The sequence below is a fragment of the Xenopus tropicalis genome, chromosome 2, assembly GCF_000004195.4.
Source record: "Xenopus tropicalis strain Nigerian chromosome 2, UCB_Xtro_10.0, whole genome shotgun sequence".
In the NCBI taxonomy this organism is placed as follows: Eukaryota; Metazoa; Chordata; class Amphibia; order Anura; family Pipidae; genus Xenopus; species Xenopus tropicalis.
The window spans coordinates 46021814-46034618 of NC_030678.2; the positions used below are offsets into that span (position 1 = coordinate 46021814).

At 43.6% G+C, this 12805-nt stretch overlaps 1 protein-coding gene across 3 annotated transcripts in view; it reads left to right on the forward strand.

Annotated features, from left to right (window-relative positions):
* LOC100485552 overlaps positions 1–12805 on the forward strand; it is a 25208-nt gene continuing 12403 nt past the window's right edge. For 2 of the 3 annotated variants that reach the window (XM_004911642.4, XM_002942144.5), the window contains exons 1-3: positions 2–91; positions 2181–2241; positions 11458–11575. In XM_004911642.4, the coding sequence (XP_004911699.2) occupies positions 2189–2241; positions 11458–11575 (171 nt within the window). In that variant the 5' untranslated portion in view covers positions 2–91; positions 2181–2188. Of the gene's footprint in view, positions 92–2180; positions 2242–11457; positions 11576–12805 lie in introns of all 3 variants that reach the window. The other variant, XM_018091482.2, reaches the window with a different exon arrangement.

Below are 12805 nucleotides of genomic sequence, written 5' to 3' on the forward strand. Positions count from 1 at the left end.
GCCCCTTTGTTTCCAAGGCAACAATCTTGTTGACTGGGGAAGTGTGTGTGTCAGAAGTCCAGCACACTCTTGGAGAGAGGATTATGACAAGGTGGGTTCAATTAGTCTCCGCTGTCTTTAATTCTGCAGGGTACAATTTTGGGCCAATAACGACTATTAGAGAGGATACTTAATAACTTATTTGCTAGGTTGAGGTTCTGTTTCTAAGGGGAATGAAGACTCCCTGCTTAATAGGCTTCTGTTTAGGTGAAAGAATGGCTGCTAGGGCTATTTGAGATGCTTACCTTCAATGTAAAGGCAACAAAAAATATAAAAAATTGTATATATTATTTCAGGCCCAGACTGGCAATCTGTGGATTTTGGCAAATGCTAGAGGGGCTGCTGCAAGATGCCATAGACAGTCACTATTGGGCTGGTGGGGGCAGTTGGGCCTCTGTGTACTTGAAATGCCAGGGCCTATTTGGTATCCCAGTCCAGATCTGCATTATTTCTCCTTTTCCTGCAGCCCCTAAAGCCACTGCACTAGATATTTTCTCCATTCCTGCTTGTTCCCACTACATTTCCACCTGTTTGTGCTACAGGGCGAAGCATTGGCATCAACATGTGGAAGAAAAACCTACTGCAGTCCTCAGATTAATGTATCAGAAAATGACCTTAGTGTGAGCGCAGGAAGTAGCTGCACGTGAAGGGTGGAAGAAACACATTCATGTGTACAATACAGCTTAATAGAAACATTTGAGTACAGCTACATTGAGTCCTTTTAGGAGGTCTTCACAAGTTACAGCGCAGTCACTTCTATTTCTCTAGTTGTTCTTAAATGGGAACTAAAGCTTAAATAAATAAGTAGAACAGAAATGTTGAACATTTTATGGGCTCATATAACAGCCCAAAACAACCCCAGCCCTTTAGCAGGGCAGATCTGTGCCTCCAAAGATGCCCCAGTAGCCCCCCATCTTCTTTTCTGCTGATTCCCTGCACATGCTCTGTGCTGCTGTCACTTACTGAGCTTAGGGGCCAACACATATTATACTGTATATATATTTAAAGTATAAAAGTCACAATTAAAGGCTGATTAGTAAATAATACAGATTATCAGTAAATGGCAGCCTTGAGACCAGTGAAATTTGCATCAAAATGTAATAATTAGCCCTGTAGCACTGGTTTCTATGACAGGCAGATCTTATTTTCTGCAACAACCACTAAGCTTAGCTTCTCGAGAGCTCCCTGAGCATGTGAGCTGCAGACACTTTTTATAGAATCCAGTAAGACTTGGATCATTAATGTTATAGAGATGCTGAACCTTTAGGCTGGTGCAATAAGTTCAGTATTTAAAATAGGGCATTTATAGCTATATTAATTTTTAGGGTTTAGTTCTTCTTTAAACAAGAATATCATAGTATACACTCTATGGCCAAAAGTATGTGCAAATCTACAGTACATGTCCAACTTCTCATTCCAAAGCAAAGGACATTATTATGCATTTCATCCTCTCTGCTATAACAGCCAGGAATGTATTTACGTCTGGTGCTCCCCTAGGTACTAGACCTCCACCCACCCCTTAAGGTCTCTGATTGGTGCATGTAGAGACTGTTGTGCACATTTACCAGTCACAGAACTGACAGGTACTTCCTTCCTCACAGCTCTGCTGCTGGATTTAGCCACAAGTCTGGTGGCTTGTTGGTGAGATTTTGTCTACATACTGTAGACACCTAAGGTCCTATAGAGAAATACAGCCCTGATAACATCCTTTGCCCTCTTCTGTTCAAAGGCTTTCCACTAGATGTTGGAACATTTTTGGTGGGATTTGCTTCCATTCATATGTAAAAGATTGGGCAATGAGGTCTGGCTCACAGATGTGTTCCAAAATTGTTGCCACAGGAAGGAAGGATGGAATTGTTTAAGGATGTTGTAGCATCTGTGTAGGAAATGACAGGAGGCTTAAACAACTGATTCCAATAATTAAAAGGGGGGGTGTCCACATACTTTTGACCATGTAGTGTACCTGTAATACAGCTGTTTGTGTCTGGAATATTGGAAATGGGGATTGCAGTTTATAATGGTAACTTAAAACTGAACATATAGTTCATATATTATATATATTATATATTACTACTATTATTTTATTGGCTTAATGTGACTCTTTGTAACTGTGATCCTATTTATGGAATGAGTTCTTGCAGGAAGTGAAATGCCACCAAGAAACAAGGCAAAAACGTTTACTGGCAGCAACACACCTAAGAGGTATGACTAATACACCATGAATGCTTTTATATCTGCTTTCTGCATTTCTTTTTCTCTGACCATCTAGGGCAGTGCTGTCCAACTGGCGGCCCCCCCCTCTGTGTGGCCCCCCACCTGTCTGGCTGCTTTGATGGCTTACTCTTGCGTAAGCTTTAAATGGTATCAGTACTGAGATTAAATGGCCCCCTGCATGGTTCTCACCTTAGATTCAGGCTGTAATCAGGCTGTATTGTTTAAATATGTAATTCCTTGTGTTGTTCACACCTTTTAATCTCTGTATTGTTCACCCCCTGCAGTGTTCACACCTCAGGCTCAGGCTGTAATCACCCATATTGTTCCCCTGTTCACACCTCAGGAGCAGTAGAAACCCACAAATAATCCCTGCATACTACAAAAAGAACATATACTGAGGTGGTACTTCAATTAAAAAGTTTTTTAATATATAGTTATTGTGCAGACTGTAGGAGCAGTGCCAGCACTGTGTCACTGTAGGCTGCCTGTGTGTGCCATACACACAGTCATCATAGGGCAAGCAGAGTATGGCACACACAGGCAGGGTAGGGAAGGCAGAGTATGGCACACACAGGCAGAGTATGGCACACACAGGCCAAGTATGGCACAAACCAGCCAAGTATGGCACAGACAGACAGGGTAGGGAAGGCAGAGTATGGCACACACAGGCAGGGTAGGGAAGGCAGAGTATGGCACACACAGGCAGGGTAGGGAAGGCAGAGTATGGCACACACAGACAGGGTAGGGCAGGCAGAGTATGGCAGGTTTTTGCTGTACTACAACCATTAATATGGGTACGGTCATGTGATAACATGGGTGTGGTTTCAAGTGGGTGCGGTTTCAAAAAGGGGAGTGGTCAAAACTGGCTTCCATTATCGGCCCTCCACCACGTAGGTCGGAAAAATTCCGGCCCTCGGTATAACAGAAGTTGGACAGCACTGATCTAGGGCAGTTGAACACCTCCTATATTTGGGTGTGAAAGGTTATCAAAGTGGTTTCCCACAGGTGGAAGAGTTGCTGATTTCTAATATAATTTAATATGGAAAGAATTGCAAGCTTTCAAAGGGAAAAAACATTGTCAGGGCTTGTGGTTTGTCTGTAATGCTTCAAACCTACCCTGACGTGTCAGAAGGTCGCAATCAGCAGTAAAGTCACCAAACAAGTGAAGGTAGAACCAATTTTGCCACCCAAGTGCTAGACCTAATTGGGTTGATTCAATTGTTTGTCCTAGGGCCAACAATCGTATGATACAGTGGGGCCTATGCAGGACTGTCAGGAGAGGACTGCTTCAATGCATGGATGAGGTCCCTACCCAACAGGAATTTCAAACCTGCCCAATGTTGGAAGTGTAGATTACTGCTGCCAGACACAGCAGTATATTATAACTACTAATAAAAGTGCCATCTAGTATTATAATAATCTTCAGGCTTGGGATATTTTATGCAAAAATAAAGTATATTTATTGCTGTGTCCAATTGGTAATACAGGGAGCCAGCACAGAAAGATGGTAAATGCTGTCCCTAATACCCGCTGCCCTACTGACTACTAAGTTCAGTAGTTAAAAGGGGTGGTTCACCTTTAAATTAACTTTAAGTATGTTATAAATTGGTCAATTCTAAGCAACTTTTCAATTCTTTTCATTATTTATTTTTTATAGTTTTTGAATTATTTTCCTTTCTCTTTTAACTCAGCAGTTTTCATATGGGGGTCACTGACCCCGACAGCCAAAAACTATTGCTCTGTGAGGTTACAGTTTTATTGTCATTGTCACTTTTTACTTCTTATTTTTATATTCAAGTCTTTTCCTATTTAATATACCATATTCTCATTCAGATCACTCCCTGGTTGCTAAGGTAATTTGGACCAGTGGCGTAACTTGGTCATGCTAAGCCCCCCTGTAAGAAAATCTTCTAAGAAGGCCCTGCATATCCAGTCCCCCCTCCCCAGACCCCCCTACTGACCCACTTGCGATGCAGCTCCGAAGCCACAATGTTAAGGTAGGAGAGGGGCCGGGGAGGATGGACTGCAATACAGCAGACCCCGCAGTCTGGGTCCTTTAGTAGCAGTGCCAGCATAGTTACATAGTTACATAGTTACATAGGGTTGAAAAAAGACCTGTGTCCATCAAGTTCAACCCATCCAAGTAAACCCAGCACACCTAACCCACACCTACCAATCTATACACTCACATACATAAACTATAAATACAACCACTAGTACTAACTGTAGATATTAGTATCACAATAGCCTTGGATATTCTGATTGATCAAGAACTCATCCAGGCCCCTCTTAAAGGCATTAACAGAATCTGCCATTACCACATCACTAGGAAGGGCATTCCCCAACCTCACTGCCCTCACCGTGAAAAACCACCTACGCTGCTTCAAATGGAAGCTCCGTTCCTCTAATCTAAAGGGGTGACCTCTGGTGCGTTGATTGTTTTTATGGGAAAAAAGAACATCCCCCAACTGCCTATAATCCCCTCTAATGTACTTGTACAGAGTAATCATGTCCCCTCGCAAGCGCCTCTTTTCCAGAGAAAACAACCCCAACCTCGACAGTCTAACCTCATAGTTTAAATCTTCCATCCCCTTAACCAGTTTAGTTGCACGTCTCTGCACTCTCTCCAGCTCATTGATATCCTTCTTAAGGACAGGAGCCCAAAACTGCACTGCATACTCAAGGTGAGGCCTTACCAGGGACCTATAAAGGGGCAAAATTATGTTCTCATCCCTTGAGTCAATGCCCTTTTTTATACAAGACAGCACTTTATTTGCTTTAGTAGCCACAGAATGACACTGCCTGGAATTAGACAACTTGTTATCAACAAAAACCCCTAGATCCTTCTCCATTAAGGATACCCCCAACACACTACCATTCAGTAGATAGTTTGCGTTTATATTATTTCTACCAAAGTGCATAACTTTGCACTTATCAACATTGAACCTCATTTTCCAGTTTGCTGCCCAGTTATCTAATTTTGTCAAATCGCTCTGCAAAGCAGCAGCATCCTGCATGGAACTTATAGTTTTGCACAATTTAGTGTCATCAGCAAAAATAGAAACAATACTGTCTATGCCCACCTCCAGGTCATTAATAAACAAGTTAAACAGCAAAGGCCCAAGGACTGACCCCTGCGGTACTCCACTAACCACACTGGTCCAATTAGAAAATGTTCCATTTACAACCACTCTTTGTACTCTATCCTTCAGCCAGTTCTCTATCCAATTACAAATATTATGTTCTAGGCCAATATTCCTTAATTTGATCATTAACCTTCTGTGAGGTACTGTATCAAACGCTTTAGCAAAGTCCAAGTAGATGACATCAACTGCCATTCCAGCATCAAGGTTCCTACTCACCTCCTCATAAAAGGCAACTAAATTAGTCTGGCAAGATCTGTTACGCATAAAACCATGCTGGCACAAACTAATAGTATTGTGAACTGCAATGTATTCAAGTACCCTATCCCTTATTACCCCTTCCAAAAGTTTTCCTACTACTGATGTCAGACTAACAGGCCTATAGTTTTCAGGCTGAGAACGGGATCCCTTTTTAAATAACGGCACCACATTAGCAATCCGCCAGTCTCTTGGCACCATGCCAGACCTCAATGAATCCTGAAAAATTAAGTGAAGAGGTTTGGCAATCACAGCGCTCAGCTCATTTAATACCCTGGGATGAATCCCATCCGGCCCTGGACCTTTGTTTACCTTTACATGTTCAAGTCTCTTTTGAATTTCCTCCCGAGTGACCCATGCGTCAGTAGCTAAATTACTAGCACTGGGCATATTACAAGGGAAGCCTTCATTATCTGGCTCCTCAGATGTATAGACAGATGAAAAATAAGAGTTCAAAATTTCAGCTTTTTCCCCGTTTTCATCAACCAACGTACCCCCCCGTGATAATAAAGTTCCCACCCCTTCTTGCTTCATTTTTTTACTATTCACATAATTAAAAAATAATTTTGGATTCTTTTTACTCCTAGCAGCAATATCCCTTTCCATCTCTATTTTAGCTTGCCTGATAGTTTTTTTGCATGCTTTATTTGCTTCCTTGTACCTGATGAAAGTTTCTGCTGTCCCAGCTAACTTGAATGCCCTAAAAGCACGTTTTTTCTTACCAACCTCGACAATAACACTTTTATTCAGCCATAAAGGTTTTGCTTTGCGATGCCTCTCCTTGCTTACTAGGGGGATATACTGTTGCGTATACCTACAAAGCAATGTTTTAAAGATGTTCCATTTTCCTTCTGTGTCTAACCCCATGAAAAGCCTTTCCCAGTTGACACATTGCAGAGATGCCCTTATACTGGCAAAGTCTGCACGTCTAAAATTGAGTGTTTTAGTTACTCCCTTATAGTGCTGTCTCTGCAGCATTATCTCAAAGGAGACCATGTTGTGATCACTGTTCCCCAAATGCTCACCCACACAAATGTTAGAGATAAGTTCATTATTATTAGAAATCACCAGGTCCAAAATAGCGTCATTCCTAGTGGGTTCTTGAACTGCCTGAAATAAAAAGTTGTCATTTAGCATATTTACAAACCTACTAGCTTTTTCTGACTTAGCCACCCCATTACTCCAGTCAATGTCCGGATAATTAAAGTCCCCCATAACAACAACTTGACCCAGTTTTGAAGCCTCCTCCATTTGCAACAATAGCTGGGCCTCATCCCCCTCATCTATACGGGGTGGTTTATAACATACACCAATGATCATTTTCTTTGTGACCTTCAGCCCTACTGAAATTTCTACCCAAAGAGATTCGACGTTTTCATTGGTAATGTCTTTATTACATGGCTTTAAGTCTGACTTTACGTAAAGACAAACCCCTCCACCCTTTTTAATCTCTCTGTCCCTCCTAAAAAGTGTATACCCATTTAAATTCACAGCCCAGTCGCATTTATCATCCCACCAGGTCTCAGTGATACCTATTAAATCATAATTTTCAATACATGCAATAGCTTGCAGCTCCCCTAATTTACCCGACAAGCTACGCGCATTAGCCAGCATGCAGCGGAGATTATTACTTCTCCCTCTGATGTTTACATTAGCTAAGGGAGAATTAGAGCTAAGGCAATTATGAGACTGCTTTCCTTGTAACGGAAGCTCCTTATCTGATAAACTATATGCCCCCCTCACTCCTCCCCCACAACCCTTTGCTAGTCCCCCTACCCCGTCTACACTAATTTTCCCATGGAATTCTAGCTCACCCACCCCCCCCTTGTCTAGTTTAAACACTCCTCCAACCTCTTAACCATTCTCTCCCCTAGCACAGCAGACCCCCTTCCATTGAGGTGCAATCCGTCAGGGCTGTATAGATTGTACCCCAAGGAAAAGTCAGCCCAGTGCTCTAGGAACCCAAACCCTTCCTTCCTACACCAAGACTTTAGCCACGCATTTAGCTCCCTAAGCTCCCGCTGTCTCCCTAAACTTGCACGCGGCACCGGCAAAATTTCCGAAAAAATGACATTGGAGGACCTTTGCCTAATCTTAGAGCCTAGATCCCTGAACTCACTCTTTAAAGTCCCCCACCTACCGTTCATTTTGTCGTTAGTACCGATATGTACCAAGACAGCCGGGTCATGCCCAGCCCCTCCCAATAATGTGTCAACCCGATCAACCACATGCCGAACCCTGGCACCAGGAAGACAGCAAACTGTCCGGTTGAAGCGATCCGCTTGACAGATTACCCTGTCCACTTTCCTAATGATCGAATCCCCTATAACCACCATCTGTTTAGGCCTAGCTCTGCTCTCCTCCCCACCACTACTAGTGAAACTGGTCTCCCGGCTGTTAGAGAGATCAGCCTCACCTAGAACCGCCAATCCAGAGTTCACACTCCCATCTTCTTCACACAATCTGGCAAATCTGTTGGGATGCGCAAACCCTGGAGCAGCCTCCCTTTTCCTTTTCCCCACACTAGATTTTCTAACTGTCACCCAGCTTACTGCCCTATCATCCTTTTGCTGCTCCCCTCCCCCCCCTACTATCTGACCCCACTAGTTCTTGTTCAGTTAACAAGAGACCCCTCTCAAGATTGTTGATTGAACGCAGTGTTGCGACGTGTTCCTCTAGGACTCTAACGCGAGCCTCTAAAGTGGCAATTCGCTCACATCCACAACAGAGGTATGCACTTTGGAACTGTTGTTCCACAACTGCATACATGTGGCAGGCTGTGCACTGTGTCAGACCTTCAATGTTGCTACCACTCATTCTCCCAGTTACAAGAACAGTTAAACAAAAATAGGTGTAAGGACTTGTAGTAAATACCTTGTTTTACCTTGTTTTTAACTCCCTTAGTGTTTAACTCCCTGAGTTTATAACTCCACTTACAGAGCCCCCACTTCAAGAGCAATCACTTACAGAGCACCTACCACCAGAGCAAGCTCCACTGGAGTGCCTGTGGTTCTATTTATGCAGTCTGTAAAGGTGAACTAATCAAACCCCACCCTCCTCAAGCTGAGGGTAATTACAAGGGAATGTAACCTGCTGTAAGCCTATGGATCCCACAAACTTTGTAAATTAGCTCCAAAAACAACAATTACTTATGAAAAAAAAATAAATAAAACCCAACAGTAAAAAAACACAATGGTTTTGATAAAGTTAGTAAAGAATACTTATCCCTTTTTAGTTGAAATGAAAGCAAGTTGATTCAACCAGCCACCAGCCTGTTAGTAAGCCATGTATGTACTGTCTGCCCTATGCTGCCTGTGTGTGTCATACTCTGCCTGCTTTGTGCTGCCTGTGTGTGCCATGCTCTGCCTGCCCTATGCTGCCTGTAAGTGCCATACTCTGCCTGCCCTTTGCTGCTGGTGTGTGCCATACTCTGCCTGCCCTGTGCTGCCGGTGTGTGCCATATTCTACCTGCCCTATGCTGCCTCTGTGTTCCATACTCTGCCTGCCCTGTTCTGCCTGTGTGTGCCATACTCTGCCTGCCCTATGCTCCCTCTGTGTGTTATACTCTGTCTGCCCAATCCTGCAAGTGTTTGCCATACTCTGCCTGCCCTACCCTGCCCATGTGCCATACTCTGCCTGCCCTATGCTGCCTGTGTGCCATACTCTGACTGCCCTATGCTGCCTGTGTGTGCCATACTCTGCCTGCCCTACCCTGCCTGTGTGTGCCACACTCTGGCTGCCCTACCCTGTCTGTGTATACCATACTCTGCCTGCCCTACCCTGTCTGTGTATGCCATACTCTGCCTGCCCTACCCTGTCTGTGTGTGCCATACTCTGCCTGCCCTACCCTGCCTGTGTGTGCCATACTCTGCCTGCCCTACCCTGTCTGTGTATGCCATACTCTGCCTGCCCTACCCTGCCCATGTGCCATACTCTGCCTGCTCTACCCTGCCTGTGTGCCATACTCTGCCTGCCTATGCTGCCTGTGTGCCATACTCTGCCTGCCGTATGCTGCCTGTGTGTGCCATACTCTGCCTGCCCTACCCTGCCTGTGTGTGCCATACTCTGCCTGCCCTACCCTGCCCATGTGTGCCATACTCTGCCTGCCCTACCCTGCCTGTGTGTGCCATACTCTGCCTGCCCTATGCTGCCTGTGTGTACCATACTCTGCCTGCCCTATACTGCCTGTGTGTGCTATACTCTGCCTGCCCTATGCTGCCTGTGTGTGCCATACTCTGCCTGCCCTATGCTGCCTGTGTGTGTGTGATACTCTGCCTGCCCTACCCTGCCTGTATGTCCCATACTCTGCCTGCCCTTTGCTGCCCGTGTATGCCATACTCTGCCTGCCCTACCCTGCCTTATATGCTGGCACCTTATTATGGCACCTTCTTGTGAGCTTTTTTTTGGTAGCTAAAATTCTATGCAAACCAAGTATACCATGCAACCTAGTGTGTAGGACTTGGTGAACGGTGTAAACTCCATCAGTGTTTTGCCATAAATGCAAATATGTATTTTTTAAATATGTCTCTTAATTACTATTTTGAAAGAAACAGTTTCACAACTATTTTTCCCATTTTAAAATGCTAATTGTCCAAATGGTCTTTGGATTATGCTGTTTGTTTGGAAGGTTTCCTAAGAAGCAGTAAAGGGTATTTTTCTACATCAGCAGCATATTCATAGTAATCAGAAATGGTGCAAGATTTATGCTGGAGCCCCTATTTGAAATGGGCCCCCCATGCTCATGACAAAAACGGCTCCAACAGAGCTGTTTCATACAGCCCCCTAGGGGCCCAATAAACAGAGGTGGTCTGTGGCATTGTACAGTACCCCCACAATCTGCAGATACAATCTGCCAGACAGACACTGGCCACTGTGGGACTCCTTACACCTCTGTACAAGATAATAGGAATAGTAGGATGAAAGGTAAGTTTCACCCTTTGAACTTCCAACTTTCTTGAAAGGGGTTGTCCACCTTTGAGTTAACTTTTACTGTGATGCAGAGAGTAATGTTTTGAGACAATTTGCAATTGGTCTACATTTTTAATTATTTGTAGTTATTTAATTATTTCGGGTTTTGTTCGGCAGCTCTCGAGCTTCCAGTATCAGCAGATATCTGGTTGCTAGGATCCAACTTCAATTAGCAACCAGGGTGTAAAGACTGATATATGTATAGGAAAGAGCCTGAACAGAAGAATAAGTAATATAAAGTAATAATAACAATTAAACTGTAGCCTCACAGAACAAAAGTGTTTTTGCTGCTTGGGTCAGTGACCCCCATTTGAAAGCTGCAAAGAGTTAGAAGGTAATCAGCTTGAAAAAGGAACTAAAATGTTCTGAAAGCTTGCTATGATTATCTTAGTTAGCCAATAAAGGTATCACCTTTATACCACTTTTGTTATTTTTTATTTCAAAAGGGTTACCCTGTAAACAAGAAGAAGTCAAATAATTCAAAAACTATGAAAAATAAATAATGACAACATATTGAAAAGTTGCTTAGAATTGACCTTTCTATAACATACTAAAAATGAACCTAAAGGTGAACTATTTGGCTCAACCCCAAATCACGTTACATCACGTAGGGTGCATTCTCATTGGTGAATTCTCATGCATCTATAATGAAGTTGTTGGTTTATAGAATTCACATTTAATAATTGTTTTTCATGTGTAATTAAGTTTTCCATCAGAGAACTAGGGGGTGCGATGGGACAGCTGTAAAGTTTGGTTTAGTAATAGGGAAAAGTGATGCTCCATGGGAAACAGAACTGATTCTGTGCAGCAACTTTTGCTTTTAAATATCTTCTAGCCGAAATTCTGCATCTAAACCTAAGAAAAATAGAAGGTCTAAGCGTAGTGCAAAGGCCAGACATGCCAATGAAGAACATAGCACTCGGTGCAACAGCCCCTTGGTGTATAATCCTGAGGTAAGTGATAAGCAGACGTGCATTGTTCTGCCAAATCTGGATAAAGACCTTAACAGGCAACAGTGCAGTAAATATCAACCTTGCAAACCGTAATTGAGCCTCACTTTTAAAGGATAAGTAAAACCTTGTACACTGTTCAATCACAGTTTCTCCTGGGATGGTGCTCCTTTTAGGACAAAAGAAGCACTGATGCTGTGCTATACCGCAGTTGCCTTGGTTACAGGCACCATAGAAAAAGAAAGGCCTGTGTTATTGTGCAGTGAAAAGCTTCATATTTTACTGCATGGGGAGACAAGGATACAGTGAAACCTCAATTTTACGTACCCTGATTTTAAGTTTTCCCGGATTTAACACCATCTTTTTCTGGTCCCCTGAAAAATGTAAAATGGGGGATCTACTGTAAATGCCCATGTGTAAAAGCCATAAATGAGTGGGAGCCATAGTCCAGCAAAAGCAGGATTGTACGGTTAAAGTTGTATTTGCACAATACACATTTTCCTGAGCCCCTTAAGGCTAGCTGGGCAATGAAAATGCAAAGAAGTCCTACACTAAAGATGCCCATACACGTGAAGATCCGCTCACTTGGCGACCTCGGGTGGGCGATATCGGGGGAAAATGTAGGCTAATTATAATGGCGGCAATGGGGCAATCGGTTCGGGGACCCCATCAATGAGTTGATGCTGTCCCTGATCTGACTAAATCTTTTAACCTGCCCAATCAATATCTAGCAAATTTCAGGCCAGTTATCGGTGGGGCATGCCCCTCGTTCCTGCCCCTACACGGGCTGATAAGCCGGTTACAATCGGCCAGTGTATGGCCACCTTAAGAATCCCACCTAATCTGTGTAAATCTGGGTCTGTGTTGTTGCATGTTCCTGAAATTGGAGCTGGAAGCTTAAACCCATTTTTCCATCACAGAACAGCTATTCAGTAGTATGTGTAGGGACCCATAGGGTTAAGCTCCCTATGGCTTTACTTCCCTATCTATTCTTATCTGTACTGTTATAGGGTAGAGCCCTCTACACTCAGGTTACAGTTATTAAGCTACTCCCAATAGGTTTAGCCCAGGTTGACCACTCCCCTCTGCAGACTATATAGTGTCTTGCAAGGAGGAGTGTCTTCCTCTTTTGGCTGCATGCTGTGTCCTAGGCAGAGCCCCAACTGAGCCTGGACCGGACATAGGCCCAGAAGCCATTTTGTACCCTAGGGGACCTCATACCCTAGTGACAGG